Source organism: Idiotropiscis lumnitzeri, chromosome 14 (genome assembly GCF_059441095.1).
Source record: "Idiotropiscis lumnitzeri isolate Australia: NSW breed Sydney's pygmy pipehorse chromosome 14, RoL_Ilum_1.0, whole genome shotgun sequence".
In the NCBI taxonomy this organism is placed as follows: domain Eukaryota; kingdom Metazoa; phylum Chordata; class Actinopteri; order Syngnathiformes; family Syngnathidae; genus Idiotropiscis; species Idiotropiscis lumnitzeri.
The window spans coordinates 10,014,007-10,037,764 of NC_142404.1; the positions used below are offsets into that span (position 1 = coordinate 10,014,007).

At 41.2% G+C, this 23,758-nt stretch overlaps 1 protein-coding gene across 2 annotated transcripts in view; it reads left to right on the plus strand.

Annotated features, from left to right (window-relative positions):
* Positions 1–7,927: 7,927 nt before the first annotated feature.
* nalf1b (NALCN channel auxiliary factor 1b) overlaps positions 7,928–23,758 on the plus strand; it is a 77,268-nt gene continuing 61,437 nt past the window's right edge. For both annotated transcript variants that reach the window (XR_015846532.1, XM_088315566.1), the window contains exon 1: positions 7,928–9,320. Coding sequence is in view for 1 of the 2 variants with exons in the window: in XM_088315566.1 (XP_088171692.1) it covers positions 8,550–9,320 (771 nt within the window). In the remaining variant the exon portion in view is untranslated. The remainder of the gene's footprint in view (positions 9,321–23,758) is intronic.

The following is a 23,758-nucleotide window of genomic DNA, read 5'->3' on the forward strand; positions in this document are numbered from 1 at the left end:
CTCATATTAAACACAAATCTTTCTAAGATCAAAACCAACTGACTTTTTCTTTAAGACGCCTTGGCTCTTATTTTCCGTTACGCTGATAGAATTTTGATTACCATCTGAGCTGCTCCTGGTAATTTTGGAGCCTTCCCTCATGAATAAGCTTGTGTGGAGCATCAAGATTCAGTCCTGGGCCATTAATGATGCAACATCAGGGCAAGAGGCGATGAAGACAAACACAAATGCATGATGACTGAATGGTGCTAAAGCATATTTGATTGTACGATGCACAAACACCTAACACAACCTTGCGACCTTGTGATCTTTAGTCCTTTACTGTCATATTCCAGAAATTTCCTTGCTTCCTTACAGGAACATTGCCTTTGAAGCTCGGGTAAATGATAGCTTGAGGTGGCTCGACGGGGATATACAGAGCAGCGGCGTGTGGGTCCAAGGGTATGGGAAAAGGCATTGAGATAGTGAGCTGTGTCGATGTGCCGCTAAGGAATTCCTGGAATGGAAATGAGGCGAGACGATCGATCCGGAGACTAAAACCTGAGGCGGAGCGGGGCCGGTGATGGGTGGGTGGGTTGATTGAACCGCATGATGGTATCTGGATCATTGCTCTAATCCCTCTTGATTTCAGTGACCAACTGAGCAAGCAGTGGGAGTGCTTCTCAGCAATCAACAGCATGGGCGCTTCTTCTGAGTTTTTTTCTGCAACATGAAATTCCTTTTGTTATTGATTTTTTTTAAAAATCATAATCATTTAAGACTCGGTTTGCAACACCGCTGTAGAATTTATTAAGCTTTTGTCACATTTACGGCAACATTTTTAATGGTACATTTCTGCGCACTTGGGAATCAATTGTCTATCGAGACTCCATTGGTGCTGTAATCCATCATAGTAACAACCACATGCAGTTTTTGTGAAGATGTGCTGAGCATTAAACAATAATAATGGACCACCATTCGGCTTCAGAATAGCAATTAGCGATTAGCATGATAATAAATAAATTGATTGTTGGGAATTCAACCAGGGGCAGCACAATGGGCTCATGGTTAGCCACATCGAGACTTTTGATGTTCAAGTCCTGTGTGGAGTTTGCATTAGAGCGAGTGTGTGCAAACTACGGCCTGGGGGCCACATGCGGCCCGTTAAACGTTTTAATCCGGCCCACCGAACTTGAAAAAAATGAAATGAATAAACCTTGTTAATATTTTATTTTCTAAATACTGTGGTTTTTCAAAGACATATATTTTGTTGTAATACTTTTGTTCACTTTCATTTAAAATCAAATGTATTTTTTTCTCCAATAAGGTGAGGTTACCAAAACATTCCATCCATCTGCTCCTGGTCCTGCCCCTCTGTCAAATTTTAGAACCCGTTGTGGCCCACCAGAACTAGAATCGGTGTACAACCTGGATTGATTGCCAGCCAACACAATGCACATCTAAGATGTTCACTCGTAAGAACTGCTCTGTATTAAATATAAACTGCTATCATACAAAGTAGAATAGAAGACGAGAAATGAAAACACGACATCTAACCTAAACACACAATCGCCCCACCTCATTTCATAATAATGCTCAAAAGAGGAAGTTTCATCATTGTCGCAGTGCAGGACTCCACGAAGCCTCATGCATGAGGAAACATTGATGAGAAGGTCAAAGTGTGCGTGTGGGTGCATGTGTGTGACGATTAGAAATAATGTCTTTTAAAACGACATGTTCTATTGGAAGGTCTTGAGGAGCACTGATTTTTTCAAATCAAATAAATCCATGCCATTCCCATTTCCATCCTGGAATATCTCCAGGCCAGACCGCCACCAAGGAAAACAATGAAGCGAGTGATTTGTGTTTGTTTGTTAATAGGCGGCTTCCTGGCTCATGGATGGTGGGGAGTCCAATTCGGATTCTCGGGGGTTGGACACATCCATTGATGCCATCATGAGTTAATGACTACATCCTGTTTTTAATCATAAGGGTTCGAGCACCGGGACGGGTGTGAATGCGTCATGGAATTGCGCTGTTTATGATTAATCTTCCAACAAATTAGCTCCCTTTTAGGGGTTCCTCAGTGAGCCCGAAAACATCAATTTCACCGCAGCGCCAAATTCAGTTGTCATGTCTCTTTTAACAAGACATTAGAATGTCACCAAAACCCCAAAAAACAGGGAGTTGGCTGTGTTGTTTTGAAACAACCACTGTATAGCGAGTTAGCACATAGCCTAGTATGGGCTAGACTTTTTGTTCTGATAGCTTTTGGGTTTTAGTTAAAGCCTCTATATCTAAGCCAAGCTTTCGGTACCGTGACATTGCATTGTGGTAATTGTATTTTGCCTTTGGTGTCCTTTGCAATTCGAACACTGCAGTTCAAAATGTGTTTGTAACCACCTTGTCAATTTTCAGTAATTTACCATGTGATGTTCCTATTTAGTGATTGAGGTAATAATATAAACATTTTTAATCATCTTATGTCAAAATAACATTAACCGTAATCATGACATAATTGTGCATTCATATACCTTTTAATGTTAAAAATGAGCAAATGATTCGCTTTTAATGCACTTTTGTATTTATTCCCCTTACAAATAAATAGTATAAAAGACATGCAAAAAAAAAAAAAGGATGACGGCGATTATGGTCATTCCACTACTGAGTTAAATCTATTCCAAAATTGTGTTTACTGTATTTACGGCAAATGACTTTTGGTACAGCAAGGAGCATTATTGAGCAATATGATGATTGAATCAGAGGTGGTTCGATGGTGTATACACACTCTCACACACCCGCGGCATCAATAGTGGATGAGTCATGTCTGCCAGCACTTACAGTTACCATGATGGCCTGCTATTTGCATTCACAGCAGCCTTTCTCTCTCTCTCTCTCTCTCTCTTTGTTTCTCCAGCTGCCTCTTGTCACATCATTGCCCTTCCACTACCTATTTTTTTGTGCCCTTCGACGATCCTCCTTACAACCGCACTCACAATGACGCAAACGTGCTCCATGTGTTAATTGGCCACCGCTCAGGTGCTAATTGAAGGACAGCGTCCAGTTTGAATAGAAGATATGTTTGATGTGCAACGACCATAGTGTATGCCAAAATTTTTGTCCAACACACACACTGTGATTTCCAACCACTGTGATGAAAGATCATCAGATGCGCCTGAGAAAATGATCCAATTTCATTAATTGGTTTGGTAGAGAGTGTTGGGGGCCGGGGAAAAACATAATGTGTCTTTTATTCATGTAGCTATGCCAGGGATGTGTAATGAGAGTCAGAACAATTAAATGCTCTTCCACTAGATGGCAGAAGGTCCAATTAACCAGCGTGTACACCTTTTGCAATTCAGAGAACAGACGAGTTTTGTCTTCAACTGAACAGGCTAATAAATCGGTGAGCAAATTGAGGCAAGATCATTATTTCTCCATCGGCTTATTCGGACATTTTTGTTTGGTGGTGTGCACATTTGTAACGACTGAATAAGGGTTGGGAAATATCGCACTAGAACAAGGGGTGGGCAAACTTTTTGATCGGTGGGCCACAATGGGTTCCAAAATTTGACAGAGAGGGCGGACCAGGAGCAGATGGATCGAGTCTTTTGGTAACCTCACCTTATCGGAGAAAAAAAATACATTTAATTTTAAATGAAAGTGGACAAAAGCATTACAACAATCAATATGTCTTTGAAAAACCACAGTATTTTGAAATTAAAATATTCACAAGGTTTATTCATTTTATTTTTTTCCAGTTCGGCGGGCCGGATTAAAACGTTGAATGGGCCGCATGTGGCCCCCGGGCCGTAGTTTGCCCACGCCTGCACTAGAACATTCTCCATGAATTTGGTCATCTATGTCCATGAGGCATGATGGTGGAACCCTGCAAAGATGAAATTTGAGTGATTGCGTGAGCGTCTCAGGAGCAAGGCGACGAATCAAGTGTGTGTACACCTTTCATTTCCACTCACTTTTTAACAACCGTGCAGCCATTTTATATCCCTTATCCTCTTGCGGCTCACAGGTGCGCTGACATTCGCAGCTCCCTTAGGCTGAAAGGTGGAACTTGGTCGCCGGCCAACCACAGGAAACGTTTTGACAAATAAATATTCACACTCTGATTCACACCTGCTGACAGTTTGGGGTCTTCAGTTAACTCAAGAAACATGTCCAGCCGATTTTGCCCGCAGAAATCAGACAGCGATTGACCTCTGCCAAGGTCAAATTCCATGCTGCGAGTTTAGCAGCAAGACTAAAAAGATTGGAAAATTTTTTTTGCCGTATATTGAACGGAAGGGATGAAAAGACTGAGTGGGGGGTGTATAAATTCTAATAAGTAAATCTAATAATAAGTTGAAGTAAATGTTTTGCAGCATAGTGTTCCACTTAGCTCAGTGTTGCAAAAATTGCCAAAGCAAAACCTCCACACAGAGTCAACCCTTTGACAACACACCTGCATCATAATTTGACAGTTCAGGGTTCAAATCACTGCTCTGGCCTTTCATGTGTTGTTCGTATATTCTCCTAGTCCTGTGCAGGTTTTATTTTATCCGAGCACTCCAACCAAAGACAAAAACATCCACACTGTAGACTTTAAATTGCCCACAGGTGTGAATGGCTGTTTTTTTTTTTTTTTTTATGTACGCTGTGATTGGCTGACAATCAGCCGCAGGTGTCACCCGGCATATGCTCCTGCTCACTCGAGACTTTACAAGGACAAGTGCTTTCTATATATGAAGTGGCTGGAGGAATTTCAAATCCCTCACTTTCGGACAAATAATCTCTGAGTTCTAATCCCATTTTCTTTCCAACAACCACTAGAAACACTTTCAACATACAGTTGGTGTGCTTCATCAACCCAAACGATTGATGAAATATGTCCAATAGAAAATTCGCTGACCCCAAAAGAAGCTTTATTGACGTGCATTGAGATAACTTGTTCATGAGCGTCTTTCTCAGTTACATTGTGTTGACCGCAAATCTTGTGCATTCATGTGATGTGTAACGGGTGACTGGGAATGTCAATGCGGGACATGACCAGTCCATAAACCTCCTCGTTAGAGAGCGAGCGCGCATTTGACGCTTCAGCTGTGCAAGCGACAAAGCCAGTGGAATCTATAGACTTACGATCAGGTGAGTTTTTTTTTGATTGGCTGAGTCTTGTGCGTTTTTAGGTACGAAGCTAGAACCTTTAGCTTAGCATAGAGGCCACGTCCACTTTGGCTAGAGGAGGGCTAATTCATACACTTGAGCTTAGTGCTTTAGCTGCCTCAGAAATGCTAAAGCTGCACGTTGAAGGCTAGCTAGTTCACAAGAAAAAAAATCACCAAATTATTAAAATGACTGTAAACGGCAGGGATTGGTGGGGTCCCTGAGTAGCAGAAAGCTACAGTCCAGGAGGTCTGAAGAAACCTCATGGTGAGCTTTTCCAATGCCAAAAAGCACTCTCTGTTGTAAGCTATCTTTTGCTTGGAAGGCCTGAATTTACCCGCTACAGGATACAAGCTTTCATTGTGGCGTACACCTCGTCGTCTGGTTGAATTCTTTCATAGACCAGACCACAGAGTACAAACACCAAACTGTAGTTGCAGGAAATGCAAATTCTTGAATCGGAAAGATGTCACAAACGTAAGCGCAAAGCAGGGTGCCATTACAAGACTAAGAAAAAGAGTGCTTCAGGGCACGCGGTTTATTGTAATGTGAAATGATTGAAGATGTAAGCCTTTCAAATGGCGTTCAAGTGTTGATCAGAGTTTGTGTTTTATGAAGACATTCCCTGCCGACCGTTTTCAAAGAGTTGCTCATGTCGGCAGTCATTTTACTGGAGAGCATTTCGACAGATCTTTTGTAATTTACAGGATATTGTGTTCAAAATAAGCACCGGCCTTATGCAAAATTTTTGATAAAACAGCAAATATTTCCAGATTTTTCATTTTTTTAGTGAGCAACATTAGAAGAAAAGAACGAGGTTCTATTCAAATAAACCTTTAAAAAAGAACAGTCAATTTGACGCTATTTTTATTTGTATTTGCATTTGTTTTTATAACACCTCAAACTATAAAATAACATAAAAGTGACAAAGGGCTTTTAATGTCAAAATAATTTTTTATTTATGACTAAAAAAAACTCATGGTGAGCGACGCTAACTCGCTGCGTGGTTTGAGTATGGCTTTTTTCCACACCTTTTGCCAACTCTTCAGCTTTGCTCATGATCAGAACACACATGTTCTACTTCATGCGTTAATTTGTCAGACTTCCAAAGTGTTGGTATTCGTTTCCATCATAGACAAAACGACAAGACTCACCCCCTAATCTTTATCTTCCACTCAAAAGCTGTTCTGATTTTAGTTACAAAGCAATACACACAGAGGCGAATGAGTTAGTATAAGCAAATATAATATCAATTATTATGATGTAATTTCAAATATTTGACAGAAATTCACTATTCATAGTTGGGCTCAGTCTCTTTGTCCTTAATTGCGAGGTCCAATGTACTGTATACTAACAGTACACTTACTGTCCAATAAAGCTGATTAGATGTATTGTGGATGCATTATGTTGGAAGGTCATGTTGTTAAATTTGGTAAACAAAATATTAAAAACATCTTTCAGAGGATGCTGCAAATAGCCGCAAAAATTCTAGAAGCCACTCAAAAACGAATCCCTCCCTGACTGTATCCATGAAAAATGTGCATTATTATTTCATACTGTGTCTACATTCAGGAGATTTGCTCGTTTGAAAGTATTTTAAATCTTACTGAATACTTCGACTCTGGCTTTTAACCTGTATTTTAACACTCATTTTTGGAACGACGCTCCCTGAGTCATCCCTGCCAGCCTCCTCCACAAGAACACAAATTGAGGGGATCTCTTTTGGAAGACTGATGTTCATCCCGCCAGAGGAGTTCCAGACATAGAATCTTTGCCAAGGTGCACTGAAGCCGAGGCTGCCAGCTCCCACTAAACTGGGCCAACACCTCACTAGGGCAGATTATGTTGCTACTCCTTTAATTTGTCATCCATTTTCTTGTTAGAGTGTTTGTGTAGCAGTTTAACAATGTAAATGTTTTGTTTATTCACTAACCGAAACACGGACACTCTGACAATGATGAGAAGTGCTAAGAATTTTTTTTTTGGGGGGGGGGGGTTAATTAAGCTTTTTCTAAAAGAGCAACACAAAATATTTTTTTTTCATTCTAATTCATCCAAACGTTAATTTATGATCATGTTGTGTTCATCCAAGCATACCTTTATGAACCGGGAATGGAAAATGACATTATCTTCATAAATTTAAAACCATAAAGTTGTCCAAGTTGTCCTAAAATGCAAATTTATGGGAAACAAAACCCTTGCATTGGAATTCTTTTGCTATTTCCAAACAAACTCCTATATTGCGGACAATGTATGCATCATTGTGGCTACAATAAAATTTTACTGAACAAAACAGGCAAAAAACACTAGATTTGTTATTTAAAATGACCATTTTAAATTGTAAAGACAGTCTGTACTGCACTGACCTCAGCCAAGGCTGAACTCTTTGAAAAAGTCTGGTATTGTTTGTGTCAACATAAAAGGCTACTTAGCTGGCTCTATACAACCTAAAACCAGATTCTCACCAAATCTTTATAAAGGGTGCTGTATTCAATTAGTCTCGTCTGAAACTACCGTGAATGTAACTGTGTTTTGAAAAAGTCCATTAATGCAGGTGAACACAAAAATTGACCCCTGTTTATTCCATGCAGTTGACATGATGATGCAGAGTGCTAACACGTGTGCCCAATCACCAAGCCTGCATTGAATAGACCCTTGAGTACCCTGCATCAAACAAACGGGGTTGCCAAAGTGCACGTTTGGGCAAAGCGATATTTACTAAAACGTCCTTTTAAATGTGTACCTGTGTACTCACCCACCTCCTTCCCTCCCTCACCGTACACCCCCCCCTCTCCCTCTCTCCCTGCGTGTGCATATAGGCAATAAGCTGCTCGGCCACTGCGCAACGATGGAGCTCTCGCAGCGATGGAGATGACGCAAACAGCCTGTGCTCTCCGAAAAAGTGATTCCAGGCGAACATGGCGGCAACTTAGGCGCGCTCCAAGATGACAACGGCCAACCGGAGACGGTATTCAAGGCTTCACGCTCGGCTTCCAGGTAGCGACGAGACCGGCCAGTGCGGGCCGGCCGCTTCACTTCAGTGAGAGAGAGCACTATCTGCGGCAGACGCCCCAGCAGCAGCAGCAGTAGAAGCAGAAACATCATCAGAGGAGAAGGGAGGACACCCGGAGAAGGAGGGAAGGAAGGTGGGGATGGACGGACGCGGCATGCGGTCAAAGAGGACGCCGTCCCCCCGCGGGGAGCCACGGAGGATGCGGCAATCTTAATCCGCGCGGGCGGGTTTATTGGACCGGAATAGCACCGATTGCTGCGGGCGCCAATCGAGCAGCGCCCTGCACCGGCGGAGGCAACGGCACCCCGAGGAGAACCGAGCCGAGTCCGCCTAAGTCAATGAGTATTGAGACAGAGCAGCCCCCGCGGTGGAGTCGGCCAGGGCAGCACTCTCCTAAAATATGACCAGGGGTGCTTGGATGCGTCGACAGCATGACGAAGGCGTAAAATACTGGTTCGCACCCCGAGGGACAGAGAAGCCATCCACCGAGTCGGAGCGGGCCCAGAGATGGCGACTGTCGCTGGCCTCGCTACTCTTCATCACCGTCCTGCTCTCGGATCACCTGTGGTTCTGCGCCGAGGCCACGCTCACCCGCACCAGGGACAAGCGGCACTCGGGCACGGGGGGGCTCGGGATTAGAGAGACGGGCGAGCAGCCTCACTCCCTCCACTGGCTCCCGCCGGCGCCACCACCAACATCATCCCCTTATTCACCACCGCCTGACCCCCCTCACCACCACCACCACCACGCCAGAGAGCAAGATGCTATTTTTCTAGGGAATTCTACCGAACCTCTGTGGCGGATGGACACCTGTCACCCGGACAGCGTGTCCAAAGACTGCTTCACTTTCACGGACGCGGACACCGTGTGCCTGGGCCTCGCAGGGGGAGATGGGACGCAGTTGGCGTACGTGAACCTGAGCGATTTGTACCTTTCTTTTTGTAATTCCTACTCACTTTTGGATTTGTTTTACGGGTTTACGAGTCCACACGACATGAATTGCACCCTGGATATGGCCATGGGGGCGGACGCGCCGGGATGCGGCGAGTGCGTCCGGGCTTACCAGCTCCTTGACCGGCAGGCGGAGGACAACTACCGGGAGTTCGAGCTCTTGGTGCGCAAATACGAGACGGACGCGTACTCGGTTCGGACGTGCATGGAGGAATGCAAGGTAGGACACGCGCACGCACGCACACTCACACAAGTGGACTTGAGGGGGTGGGTTCACGGTCGCCATGGCAACCGGTGGGCATGTCAGGATATTTGCATTTTTGGTCTTTCCTTTCAAGAAAGGAAGCTTGCAGTGTGCTTCAGCTGCAGAGTTGGAGCACTTTGTGACGTTTTGCTACGTTGGATTGTTCTAGTTTGCAGCAGATCAAAACCAGTCTTTGCATTGTCTCCAGTCTTGCACACAAACCTTTTGGTAGCCTACTCACTGCCTTTGTGGCCTTCTCGATGTCCATGGTGCTGCAAACTAGGCCCCACAAGAGGCCTTTTTTTATGTTTGCTCAACAGAAGGAAACCATACAGTCACACACTTAACTCAGTGCTGCAGTGTTATCCTTTGTGTTACATAGCTTGAGCGACATCTCTTATCTGGTGCTACGTGCACACACAAATCTCTTTTTCTGTAACGTTCCCATTTGCTGCTTCCTCCTCATGTCATCTAATCAGCACCGCTAGCCTTTGCTAATGCAATAAGTCTCAGGCAGTGCCACGGCCGCCTCTTAGCCCCTTTAGCCCAATCTGAATTGCTAATCGGCCTCTGCGTCCGATTGACCTTTGAGAAATCGGGGCGCCCTGAGACTGCATGACAAACCGCTGCTCCTTTCAAGAAGCACTCTGCCAGAGAATAAATACATTATGCCACTTGATATGATAATTACAGATATTCATTCTCATTTGGAATAAGTGTCTCGATGCTGGTTGCATAGTGTCACCTCAAATTCTGTCAACAAATGGTTGAGGCTTTTTCTGAAACCTGTTAGTAGCACTTTGCAGGAGGGTGCAACCTCATGATGACTTTGAAACGTAATACAACATTCTATATAAACCATAATCAAATAATAGTCGGGGGCATGCATTTGCTCTATTGCAGGTACTACCAAGTATTTGATGAATGCATCATTCTGAAAGGCGGTCTTGACTATATGTCCTCCAAATAGTGCACATGTGCTTTGACTTACTCAAATCCAAAGAGAGTACCAGACATTTATTTTATGGAGGTGACCATTTGAAAGGAGACTTGTAATGTATTTCCTCAAGTAGTTGCTCGCGGCTTATGTTTACTCAACTGCAGAGAGCGCACGGTGTTTATTTGACTGAGGTATCAATTTGATTGAAGCTTTCATTATATTTCCACAAACACGAACCGGGGGCTTTGATTTACTGAACTGCAGATAAAATATCATGTTTATTTGAAGGAGGCATCCACTGAAGAGCAAGGTGATGCTGTATTTCCGTAAACAGTTGCCGGGGGCTTGTATTTACTCAACTGCAGAGAGTACCCGACCTATATTTGATTGTGGCACCCAGTTGAGTGGAGGCTTTTCTTGTCTTGCCTCAAATAATGGTGGCAAACATTAATTTACTCAGTAGATGCTTATTTGAGAGAGGCGTCAATTTGAGAGAAGGCCTTTATAATTTCCTCAAATACTATCGGGCGACTTTTATTTATTCAAATGTGGGGATCATACACAGCATTTGAATGCTTTCAGTATTTATGTGTGTATATTTTTTTTGGGCTCAAATATTTTAGTTATTTGTCAAATCAGATTTCCTCCTTTTTTTTTGCATGTCATTGGAATATACTCAGTCTTCAGGTTATGATTGCAGTTATAATGAAAAACTCCAATATATTAGCAATGCGACTGTTTCTTTAACCAATCAGCTGTCAAATTCACCTCAAAGAGCCAGTGCGCTCGCCCCCAATAACGGCAGCATTTTTCTGTCCCCTAGTTTGTCGGGTCAGAGAGGGGAAAATAAAATTTCAATGAGCAAAACACACCTGTCACCATCTGCACACGTGAATATATTTAATGATCAGCATTTTGGGTGACGAGTATGATGTAATTGATTGTTATTAGATAAATAATAATCCTGAGCGGCTCCAGATAATTTATGTTGCACACTTGTGTGCTGTTTTATTGCATTTTACTTTTGTATTGAGGGTTTCCTCTAATTGTGTCAGGGAGTTCTGGCAAGTCCCCCACTGTAGTTGGTATGACTCACCTGACCCTTAATTGGCCCCAAAATTGAAAAACATCTTATCCTGATGTAGTTCTGTTCCTCACCACTACAAAGCGGCCATTGTTTTTTTAAAAGACATTTTTTTTTTAATCGAATGTCTCGAGGTGCATGTGTGCCTAATAATGTGGCATGTGCGTATGTTTAGTCTGAAGTGCAACAGCCATTTTGTGATTTTTAGCTCCCTGATTCTGTTAATTCGTTTTTTTACTTTCTGTTTTTCACCATCTGAATCCTTTCGGTGATCCTTCCACCTTCTGATCCGCACGCACAACACAAACAGAGGCCCAGCGCCCCGTGCCCGTTCTTTCCTGCAGGTTCAGACCTGAGCATCTCTTCCGGTGTGATTTAATTTGCACTCCCATAATTCTCTGCTTCTCTTGTGGCCGCGTCTCCAGAGCCGCTCCGCAGCCTGTCGATCCTCTTCCTCCGTCTATTCATCATCGTCTCTTGGTTACTTTCGCATCCTCTGCCCCTTTTGTCTTCCTCCCATCTGTGTGCCAAGAGCGACGAGCGATGGGCGTCACACGTCCACGTGGTCCGTGTGTACTGTTGCTCCCTCCTCCCTCCTTTCCTCTTCTTCATGCACTCCGTTCCTGTCAGGGGCTTTGGCCTCACACTCCTCTCCCAATGTCCTCTGTGGAAATATGTGAGCGTTGGAGTGATAGATACTGATCTAGGTTAAGGTCTTCTCTTCAATTACACAGACCTGTTCACACAGACTCCTCGTTGGGCTCTTCACATCGCTCATGAATTCATCTCCCCCTTCCCCGCCTTCTTTTTCTCAAAGCAGTACGATGTGACGGCCACATGACGTGCCTGCGAATTACTTGGCGGCTCTGGTGAAATAATAGCGGTCAACTGTCAATCGACGGCAAGTTAACGTTTCAAAACATTTTGCTCGCTGAGAATCAAAATAATCCTTTCCCGTTTCAAGGTGTCATCGTAAACCTTTACTTATAGTCGACGGTTAATGTTTTAAGTATCATTAGAGCACTTAAGCTGTCGTACAAGTGTAAAATGGAGTTAATTATTAATACTATATCTGGCATATGAATACTCAGACAATGCTTTTAGTACTCACTATAAAGTGAGCAAATGTGATGGATGTGGCTTCTGGAAATAAATGCCAGATTTTGCTGTGCACGTTCTCTCCATCTTCTTTTATTACGGACGGCTGAATGTGGCCAAAGTGTCAGGAGCAGCCAAGAAAGAAGCGCATCTTGGCAACTGACACGTGTTAAAGTTTAATTTTCAGTGCTATGGAAATCATCAGTGTGTGATGAATTGCATGGAAAAACGAGGCCTTTTGTTTTATTTATTTATTTATTTTTGATTGAAGGAAGGAAGTTTCAATTTTAGAAGAGTCCTTCACACAACATACTCAGTGTCCTTAATTTAATTGAACTGCAGATAATGACTGAAGTATCCATCGGTGAGGAGGCCAATAGAGAATTTCTTCAAATAGTTGCCTGGTGCATTCATTTACTCTAATGCCGGTAGAGCCCCAGCCATTTTTTTTTTTTTTTTTGAAAGAGGCTTTCATTTGGGAGGAGACCATTAACAATGTCATCAAATGGAATTCAGGGAGTTTTATTTTCTCATCTGCAAATAATAGCTGGTCTTTATTAGATTGAGGCATCTATTTCAAAGCAGATCATTAAACCATTTGTACAGCTTGGAGCTCACCAAACAGCATGGAGTACCTGATAACTATTTTAAAGCGTCGTCTGTTTGAAAGGAGGCCTTTGGAATATTTACTGAAATTGAGTTCAAGGGCTTTTTATTTTATCAATTACCAATCAGTACCAGGTGATTATTTGATGGAGGTATCACTTTCCGCAAATAGCAGCAAGTGGACACCATTTGATTATTTGATTGAGTCATCAATTTGAGATGACGCCTTTGCCGTATTTCCTGAAATTGTGGTTATCGGAATGTATTAGTTCTCGTTGTTACAACAGCAAAACAAGTTTACCAATCGCTTGACTATCGTCCAAGCACTTGGCTGCTATTGTTTACAGTGTGCTGAGAATCGCAATTTGTTCAGTAAAACACATAATTTCCTGTCTCTTGCTGCGAGGGCCGTTAATTTTTTTCCTAATGTTGCGCTACCAGATTTTTAATAACATTACCATCAATGTAACAAATGACATTGGAGTGTCCTCCATGACCGAGGAACGGAATTAATGTTCCACATTAATTCAGTTCCTATACATTAATTTCCAGCGATTTTTAAGCCGGTATCCCGCACATTCCTCTTTATAAACCCTTTTAAATTATTATTATTATTATTATTATTTTTTGTTCAAAAGTCTTCTAAACGTTTGATTGGTGCTGCAAATGGAATTCAATCCGTCATCAATGTGCAATATTCGCTTTTATTCAATGCGCTTTTGCTGCTTACCAAAGGACAGTAAGGAATTAATGATTGGATGCATGGATGCACGAATGCATGCATAAATGAATGGTTTGATAGATTGGTGCACGCCTGATTGGTTGGATGAGTAGATGCATCTGCACTGATTTTTGGACGTTAATATTTACTTTTGACTGTACACCACCTAACAACGGGGCACACCCCCAAATGCACCCTGGGTGCGATTTTATTTGCAACACCCCTCAATTTACATACACGTACATACACTTTAGATTGCCTAATGTGTATGCAGGTGGTGTTTCGCTGTATATTCGAGCTTGAGGATGATACCGTTCTTCTTGCCTATGAATTATACAAATCCCAATCGCAAAACTTGCTGTCTACAAGTTCTCACTCAAATTCAATTAGGTTGCCTCTGGGCCCAGTTCAAATAGATGCTGGGAAAGTCCTCTTTCAAATGAGCTAGCAGTGTTTGCTTCCTCCCTCCCAAGCAGGAGATAAGGGCGCGTGTGGGGGTGTACGTGCGTGTGTGTGTGTGTTGGAAAAAAAGAATTCAGCAGCACTCCCATGGAAACACCTTCCGTCTGTGCGCCATTTCTCCTCAATGATCTGCATCACAATGAAAGTGGACAACTTCAACATTAGCTTTCATCAGCGTATTACTGTTGTCCGTATATATATTTTTTTTTATCGTATAAAGGTGCGTCACTCTGTTTTCTCTTTTAGGTTCTACTGCATTTGTCTGAAGGAGACTTATTATACATTTTATTTATTAACAGTTGCAAGGTGTCTGGATAAAATATCATGTGACATGCTTTCGTCATCCACCTACGTCAAGGATCAAGGACTATAAGAACACTTCATGCAGCTAATTTTTGTCTGACTGAAATTACCCAGTTTCTTGGGGCCACCGTTTTCACATACAAGAGAGACTGTATAATCGGCTCCACACACAGCCTGGAGTCCGCCTTTCGTTATCATGACAACTCGTGGTGAAGCCCTGTCTGCACTGTAAAAAAAATGGGGAGTAATATTTACTTAAAAAAAAAAAAAATCATATTTTTTTTTTTAACACAGAAATTAAAGAAAGTAAATTTTCCCAAAATAGTTTTTGAGTTAATTTGACAAGTTTATTACATTTTAAAAAGTCACTCCATGGTTGAAGTGATTACTTATTTAGTTATTTTTTTAACATATCAGATTTAATCGACGAGAACTCAATGCGGTGGAGAATCGAACCGATAACCTTGAGGTTGGAGATGGCCAGTCTACACTTGAGCATTAGTAAATTATTGGTGTCGCCAGAAAACCTCGTGATCACACCTCCAAAGTGGTTTTTGGCCTCCTTTTGGCGACACCAGCAATTTACTCAGCCACAGTAGCACATCCATAACTCAGGTGTAGAGTCGTTGTCTCTAAATCTGGACGTTGCGGGTTTGATCCTCAATCACATTGGGTAACCTTGTGTACGGACTGTTTTATGTGGGGAAAAAAAGTAAGAACTGACTTCCCTTGAGTGTTTTTTTTTTTTAATTCAATAAACTAGTCAAATTTACTCAAAAACTCTTCTTGCAAAATTTACTTTGTCTGAGTGAAGAAGTAAAAATAAATATGGCTGCCCATTTTTTTAGTGTATGTATATATTGTTTATTTTAATATTTTGGAGAAGTCGTAACTCCAGAGACCGGACTATTTGTATGGACTCCATGAAAATATTTTTCCTAATATCAGACAATCACAGTTTTCACACTGACGTGCGGAAATAAGGGAGTTGCTCTTCCATCCACAGTCTCGCTGTTCTGCTTACTTGAATGATTTGATGAGTGGGTGATGTGTTAGCTTTGATTTTTCTCTGACAAGATGAGAAGCGAGATGGGTGATTGAAGGGAGGGGGGAAGGGGGGGGGCTTTCATCACAGTGAAAATAACGCAAATACGCTGAGCAACACGACAGAAAATGTGGAAAATTTGTATTTACATATACGAACATCTGCATCTTCACGCTTTTTTGGGCAGCAACAACCTGCACGGTGTGATGGAACAGATGTAGTTGCTATGTACTAACGTGCAGTGATTGGGTCTGAGTTTGTTCTGCTTTTGTGCACGTGCATGCGTTTGGAAAGCTTTTTTTTTTTTTTTCTCAAGTACTGACTCATTAATTTAAAAATAGAATTCCATTAAGTTGGAACCTCACAAAAGCAACTCAGCATTAAGGCTTCAATGTTACGATTATTGATGTCGGCTCCGTGTTGTACAAGAGCATGTTGTCGAAGTGAATGAATCAGAATGGTGTCATCATCCATCTATCTTGTGTACCGCTTCTCCTCACAAGGGTCGCTGGCGTACTGGAGCCTATCCCAGCTGTCTTCGGGCAGTTGGCGGGGTACACCCTGAATTGGTTTCCAGCCAATCACAGGGCACACATTGACGAAGCGACCGTGCTAGGGCCAATTTAGAGTGTTCGAACAACCTAGCATGCATGTTTTGGGAATGTGCGAAGAAACCGGAATACTTGAAGGACACCCCCACAGGCATGGGGAGAACATGCAAACTCCACACAGGAAGGCTGGAGTCGGAATTGAACCCAGGACCTCTGCACTGTGTAAACTATTCTGCCCACATCCCGCTATGGTGTCATCATCAATAAAAATCGTAAGCATTTTACATACCAGTTTAATTTCAACTGCGTTATACAAACTAATACCAGGCTGCTTCATGTGGTCAGGTAAGATTGCATATTTTGATTTGGTGAAGCAGTATGTGGCTCACTCTCCACGGTTATGTCAAACATTGTAAATAGTTGTAAGTTTGTGAGCACAAGGTGGTAGGTTGTGTGACAGCGGCTGTCAGAAGACAACTTACCTACTGCCGAAATACTGCACCTTTTTGTTTGGCCTTTTATTGTGGTCACATGAGCAAAAATCCGTCTGTCTATTCAGCACCTTGATAAACCACACCTGTGTGCTATGTTGTTAAAATATTTACATTTGTGATTTTTTTTTTAAAAAAATGTTTTTCTTTTTTTTGTGCAGTGAAAAAGTCTGTGATCGTTTATCTCATGAAAAAATGGGAGCAAAAACTGCGGTTCAGTGCTTGTTCAGCATTCTTGAGTATAAAGTATAAACACTTTAGCCACCTCTGCCAATAAATGATACTTTATGCAACTGTTTTCTGCCAATATCCTTGACTTCCTGTGTGCTGCTGTACCGGTTCACTGGACAGATCATAATTAAATCAAACGATGGTTTCAGCTATATATCAGACTTGACAAGCGCTTCCTGTTTTGAGCTCCTCTCGCTCATATTAAAGCAACGATTGAGCAAACAACAAGTGGCTGAAGCTGCTTGGCGGTGTTTGTTTTTTTTCCCCCTATTGAACAATGTCTGATCGTAGAGGTCCGATTGATCCATTTTTGTCACGCCAACGGTCGCGACTTTCAAGAAACCTGCTGATGTTTGATGCTTGCTTTTGAAAGGCAATGACAATCCCTGCTCCGTCCGTGAAATCTAAATGAGTTATTCCTTGATTGCCGCTTTGTTTTCTCGTCAATTTCACATGACTTAATTTCCACACCATTCAGACATAAATAACGGTTGAGTTGGAGTCCTTCTTTCAAGGTACAATTCATACCGATGCACCCTTTGGGCTCCTTATTGGTTTCCACGGTAACGGCTTGTACCTTTTTCCTGGCCCAAAAAGGTAACAGGTACGCTCCCCAGATATAAAATCCAAGAGTCAAGTCATTGTACCCCGAAAGGTACAATAATGCACTTTTTTTTCTCTAGCGATTGATCCGAGGTCTAATAGAAGAGGGACAGCCTGAAGGAACAGGAAAAATTCCACTCACAACGTTGATATGAAGCTGTGAGAGCAGCCAGTAATGTTCTGCATCACTGGGACGCATACTCACACTCACACACATACAAAACCAGTCACAGCTCCCAGCGCTCCCAGACGCTCTGGTGACATTCTCACATCACTGAGTCATCATCATCATCATCCGCTCACAGCATGTCCTGTTACAGACGGAACATGAACTTTGAAGCTGAGCCCCTTGCTAGTCGTCGCAGTCGTTAACATCACATGATCACAGGCGTACTGGACTGATTCTCAGAAGAAGCTTGATTAAATCGCTGTGCAATTAAACAGTGGCGCAAAGACCATAAATGTTCAGTACGGTAGCAAACCATTTTTGGGAGAGTCGAAATATCATAAAATCTTACTAAATAATTCATTATAATTATTCATGTATAAATACCATGAATTAATGGTAACTACACGGTAAACTTCCCAAAGTACATTTTACTCTTAAATAAAAAATAGAATTACTCTATATTTGGTCCAGGTGAATATTTGAGAGTAAAATATTCAGTGTAAAATCTCTTCGGAGAATTTTTTGCTAAATATTTGTCATTGTCTTTTTAGTGTTAAATGTACTCTATAAAATTTACTGTGTACCAAACGTTTTCTACCTGCATTAGAAATGGGGGGGAAAAAATAACTAAATGGGATACTCAATAATTGGTCATGAATTTTTTTTAGTTTCATCTTACGTTTTAAGAAAAAAAATGCCTTTTGTATACAAGCATAAAACGTCTTTATTTATTGAAAAAAACAAAAAGGCACTGTACCAACTATCTTCTAAATAAAATGCTTTAGATAACATTTTAAATTCCTGAATTTTCCATAAAAAATTTTTTTTGCTAATCTTACAAGGGCTGCATGATTTTTGCAATCCCGCGTGACCAACATGTATATGTATATATGTATATATATATATGTATATGTATATATGTATATGTATATATGTATATATGTATATGTATATATGTATATGTATATATGTATATGTATATATGTATATGTATATGTATATATGTATATGTATATATGTATATGTATATATGTATATGTGTATATGTATATGTATATGTATATATGTATATGTATATATGTATATGTGTATATGTATATGTGTATATGTATATGTGTATATGTATATGTGTATATGTGTATATGTGTATATGTGTATATGTATATATGTATATGTATATATGTATATGTATATATGTATATGTATATATGTATATGTATATATGTATATGTATATATGTGTATGTATGTATGTATGTATGTATGTATGTATGTATGTGTATATGTGCGAAATGTAATGGCTGATTACTTATCATAGTGTAAATAATGACTACATCGCTGCCTGCCAGGAATCGCAGAGACCCCATTTAACAACTGTATGACTAAGCACATGTACTCCGCACAGTGTAGCATGTAGCCTACAAAGCCTGGAGGCAGTGAGAGGGGGGGGTGGAGTTGTCGGAGACAAGAACAAATGCTAAAGATTAGAGAGAATACCCAGTGATGTGTGCAGACAGGATCTGACAATATGTGTCACTTCCCCAGACGCACTGTAATTTTCTCTAGATTTCATTCTATTTATTTTTCTGGAAGGCGTCGGGGTGGGCGAGAACAATTCATTTGAGCACCTGGCCCGATATATAATCCTCTCCCATTTAATCAGTCTTTCTGTCAGTGGATGAAAGTGCACACGTGTGCGTGCATGAGTGTGTGGCATTGTGTCATGTTGGAAATGGTTTTCCAGAGTTTTGTATGACACATGTCTGAAGAACTTTTAAAGCGACGGTCTCATATTTGACTGCAAGATTTGCATTTTCTTAAAAGATGATGCAAACAAAAAGTAAGAGTATTTGTGAACTACATTATGGTTGAAAATTCTTGTCATTTTTTTTTGGGGGGGGGCAGAATAAATGGCAGGCAATTTCCAACTAGTTTAAGCACACTGGCTTATAAGAAAGAAAGTAGTCATTCTGTCATTGCCATGGCAACGCTGTGTCATGAATTCAAGGTTCTCGAATATCACTGGACCAGTCGGAACACCTCATGTTGTGCCATGATTATTAGGGGCTAATGTGACTGTTCAGATAAATCATAAAATGTTTATTATGTACTACTATGTTTGTCTTTCCGTACATTCGTCCAGCAGCCATCCATCTGAAAGTGCTTATCCTGTTCGGGGTCATAGGTAGCTGGAGCGTATCCCAGCTGACTTTGGTCGAAAGGCCGCTGGACCCTCGACTGGTCACCAATCAATCATAGGACTTGATCATCTATCTACCTATCATCTCTATCAAAAGAAGTGACGTGATTGTTTGTGAGGAGTCTTAACTTCAGGCCTCTGTCCTGTGAAAGTATACGGTTGGCTCGCTTCCAGTTGCAATTCCCAATCAATCATCTTGAAATGTTCAGGGTTTATTGGCCTACGCGTGAACGCTCCAAGCTCATTTATTTTGAAAGGATGCATGACCTAAGATGTCTGAGGTTGTCGAGTTCAAACGTCAGAGTAGTTTGTTTTAGTCTCGTCAAGGCTTTGAGACCGAGGTGTTCAATCCTGTTCCTCGAGGGCGACTCTCCTACCTGTTTTCCATTTCTCCCTGCTGCATCACACCGGATTCAAATGATCAGATAATCAGCAAGCTTTGCAGACGCTGGATCACGATCATCTGAATTGGGTTTGTTGCAGTAGGGCCAGATGGAAAATAGTTGGAGGAACAGGATGGAACACCAGCTGTAAGAATTGGAAAAAAAATAAAGCATCACAACCACTTTTTCTCCAGAAACGTCAATATTTCAGTTTTAGCGCTATGGCATGTGCATATGGGATATAACATAATATTGACATAAAACAGCTTGTAACAATGAGTTGCAATATAAAACATGTTTTTTGTTTAATTTTCTACCCATGCGGAGGAGACCTCATTTAAATTGGGGCTGAACTAATCCTGCTCAGAGTTTTATGGGTTTCAGAGTCAAGAACAAAAAGGTTTATCTCAGCCAAGATATCTGGTCTCAGTTTTATTTATTTATTTATTTTTTTGCTGTTCTGTTGTTATGTTTCGATTTACTTTACCTCGCGGGGAGTTCACGCCCAGTTTTCTCACATTCTGTCTTTGCGTCAAGTTCTTGCGCATGCTCGTGTTGAGCTATGGGTCTTATGCACTAAATACCTCTTATTTTCCAGCTGATGCAAACGATGGCTTCCTCTGAGCCGTCATTACAAAGCCTAAGAGGCTGATTATTCACATCATTACTCGGGCAGCACCTAGCAACCACCTTGGAGGCCTGATATAGCCTTCGAGTGAGTGAGAGTGAGAGAGAGAGAGATGACAATCCAGGTTGAGGGCTTTTGAGAGTGGGCTGCACCGACACCAACAACAGCACTCCACACCTCCTCCTTCTTAAATACGCCCTACCACCGAACACCCACCTCCATTCTGACAGTAATTTGATTGTGGACGTCGCTGGGAGGGGGAGCGGAAGGGAGTTTATTGACGGCCACAGATAGTGCATGGAAAAGGAACAAAAGCAGGGGAGGAGAGAGATGGAGAGGAGCTGGACCTGATAATGAGGGTCTTATCGTCATCGCTTTTTCATGTCCCCCCCGGCCCACCCCGTGTGAAGGAGATGGAATAGTTAGTGAATAGTTAGTCGGCTTTGCACCTTTTTGACAAATACCACATCCCGTGTTTCTGAGTCTTTCACCTTTTTGCCACCTGTTTTTTTTTATTTTCTTTAACTCCGTCTGACCTCCTTTTTATATGTGCTTCTTTTTATCACCTCTGCCAAGATGGTGCCATTTGTCTAGCTGACCCAACCCAGAGTGTATCTATAAGCGTAAGCCGTGTTCACACATCCGGAAATACACTTACTCTTGAAGACAAATGTACAGTAGTGTGCATACATCCAGTGCAGACGTTGTGTCCATGGCGTGGTGTCATTTGAGGGGTCAAACCACCAAAATTTAAGTGCACACAGGTTTTTGTATATGCACGGCCATATCATAGCCTAAAAATATTAGAATAAAAGTAAATGTTTTTTTTTTATTTATTAAAATCGTATGGCCTCTCAAAGTTGGCTCGCATAGAAAAAAAAAACAAAACATTCCATAACTTAATTTCCAAAAAATATGACCGATTGTCACCAAAATGTATGTGGTTATGATGAACGTCCTTATAATAAATTGAAAATTTGCAATATTTTGGAAGATCACACCACATGGTACACTGAAAAACATCAGTTCTACATGATTAAAATGTGGTCAGCCAATGCCATTTTTCCATATTTTATTCAAGAATAAACAAATGATATGTTCCTATAACAAATTTAAATCATGTGCAACTGAAAAGCACGTATACGCCTCATATGTAACGCTTGGGGCCATACAACCGTCCGTTTTCTTTAACCAGCATCGAACTACCGTAACTATTCCGATGTGCCAAAAATGTAAATTGTTAGTTTTATTCCTGGAAATCGTCCACTTCGGCCTCATTTTTGCTTATTTTCCTTGGTAAAAGAGTGCTCCCAATTTGGCAATTTGTAATTTTTTTTTCAGTTATTTTGATTCTTTTTTTTTTTTTTTAAATACAGTGCAGCATTTTATGACACAGCCATCTCGCATCATTAGCCTGCAAAGCATGGAGCTCAAATTAATGGCAGCTCTCTTTTATTTTGCTCTTCATAGAGACCATGATAAATACTAATTAATTGTAACCTGCTTAAAAATGTTTTATTACTTGCATTTATAATAACAGTTAGTGCTGGATTTTGAATCCTGGTTTCTGCCTTGCCGTGGAAAGTTTGCATGTTCTCACCCTGCTTTGCTTGAGTCAGCTGAGATAGGCTCCAGTTCACCTGCGACCCCTGTGAGAATAAGCGGTCAAGAAAATGGATGTACAATTAATTACATATTTTTGCCTTATTCATATTATGACAAATGTGATGCCCGGGAGAAATCACATCATTTAACTGCCTTGAAAAAAGACGTGTGTGTGGAATCTCTTTTGAAGTGATGTTTTCTTCTTAGCTCATTTTTAGAAGATGAGAAAAAGATTTTATTTGCAAAATTTGACATGTAAGCAATTTAGAAATATGCTTTATTAAGATGCTTCTAAGAACAGTGGGGGATAAATATTATGTTATTTAATATTTTTCTAACCTTGATAACATGGATTTTGCTACCGTGCTTTGTTTCCTCCAACTGCAATTTTTTTTCCCCCCTGTACAGTGGTGCTGGCAGCCCCTCTCAGACTCGCTGTAAATTATTCATCTGCCAGAGGCTTTTTCAAAGGCACTGAGGAGGAACTGTGACATGTACGAATCTTTGTATGCACACATATCCACACAAGCAGGAAGCATGTGCGTGCCACCGCAGGCACTCATGTTAAGCATGTGAGCAAAGACCAGCGGGTGGGTCGAGTTGTCACATTGGGTCTGGTCTTCGTTTTACCCGGCAGGGAGAGATTGCAGGTGCAACGGAATACACTCGCTGGACACTTTATTAGGTACACCTGCGCTTGCATTTGTCAAGTACGGATCAATTTTTCTTATTGAGATGATAAAGCGAGACAATTTGTAGACGGTCGCTTTTCTGAATGGGCGTCCTTGATTGACTGTGTGGCAAATTGACTATCAATTAAAAGACTATTGATTATGTACAAAAAATATTTTTGAAATCCTGTTTCCATGCCAGTGTTGCAACTGCAACCGCAGAGTATAGTTCAATTTTCATTCGCTGATCTCAGGACATCCTAAAACAGAAAACTCTAGTTGTTGAGCAGGAATCTATAAGCCAAGTACAGTTTGCAACAGAGTCCCATTCTTATTCCAGTCAGACATTTTGTAACCAGTTTCTATTTTTTTTTCTGGTTCATGTTACAAGCGAACTTTAGAACCAGCGATTGCCATCACATTTGACCAACATACAAGAATTCAAGTAACAAATTGTGATTCAAGTAGTAAAATGTTCATTCATTGAAAAGATCAAACTGTACCACTGTGAATCATGGGTGGCTTTGATTTATTCATTTTTTTTCATTCCCACTTTACTGGGAGTGAAATGTAAAAAGTAATTTTTGTAGTTCAGTATTAGTTATAGCAGCGTTGATTTGCGGT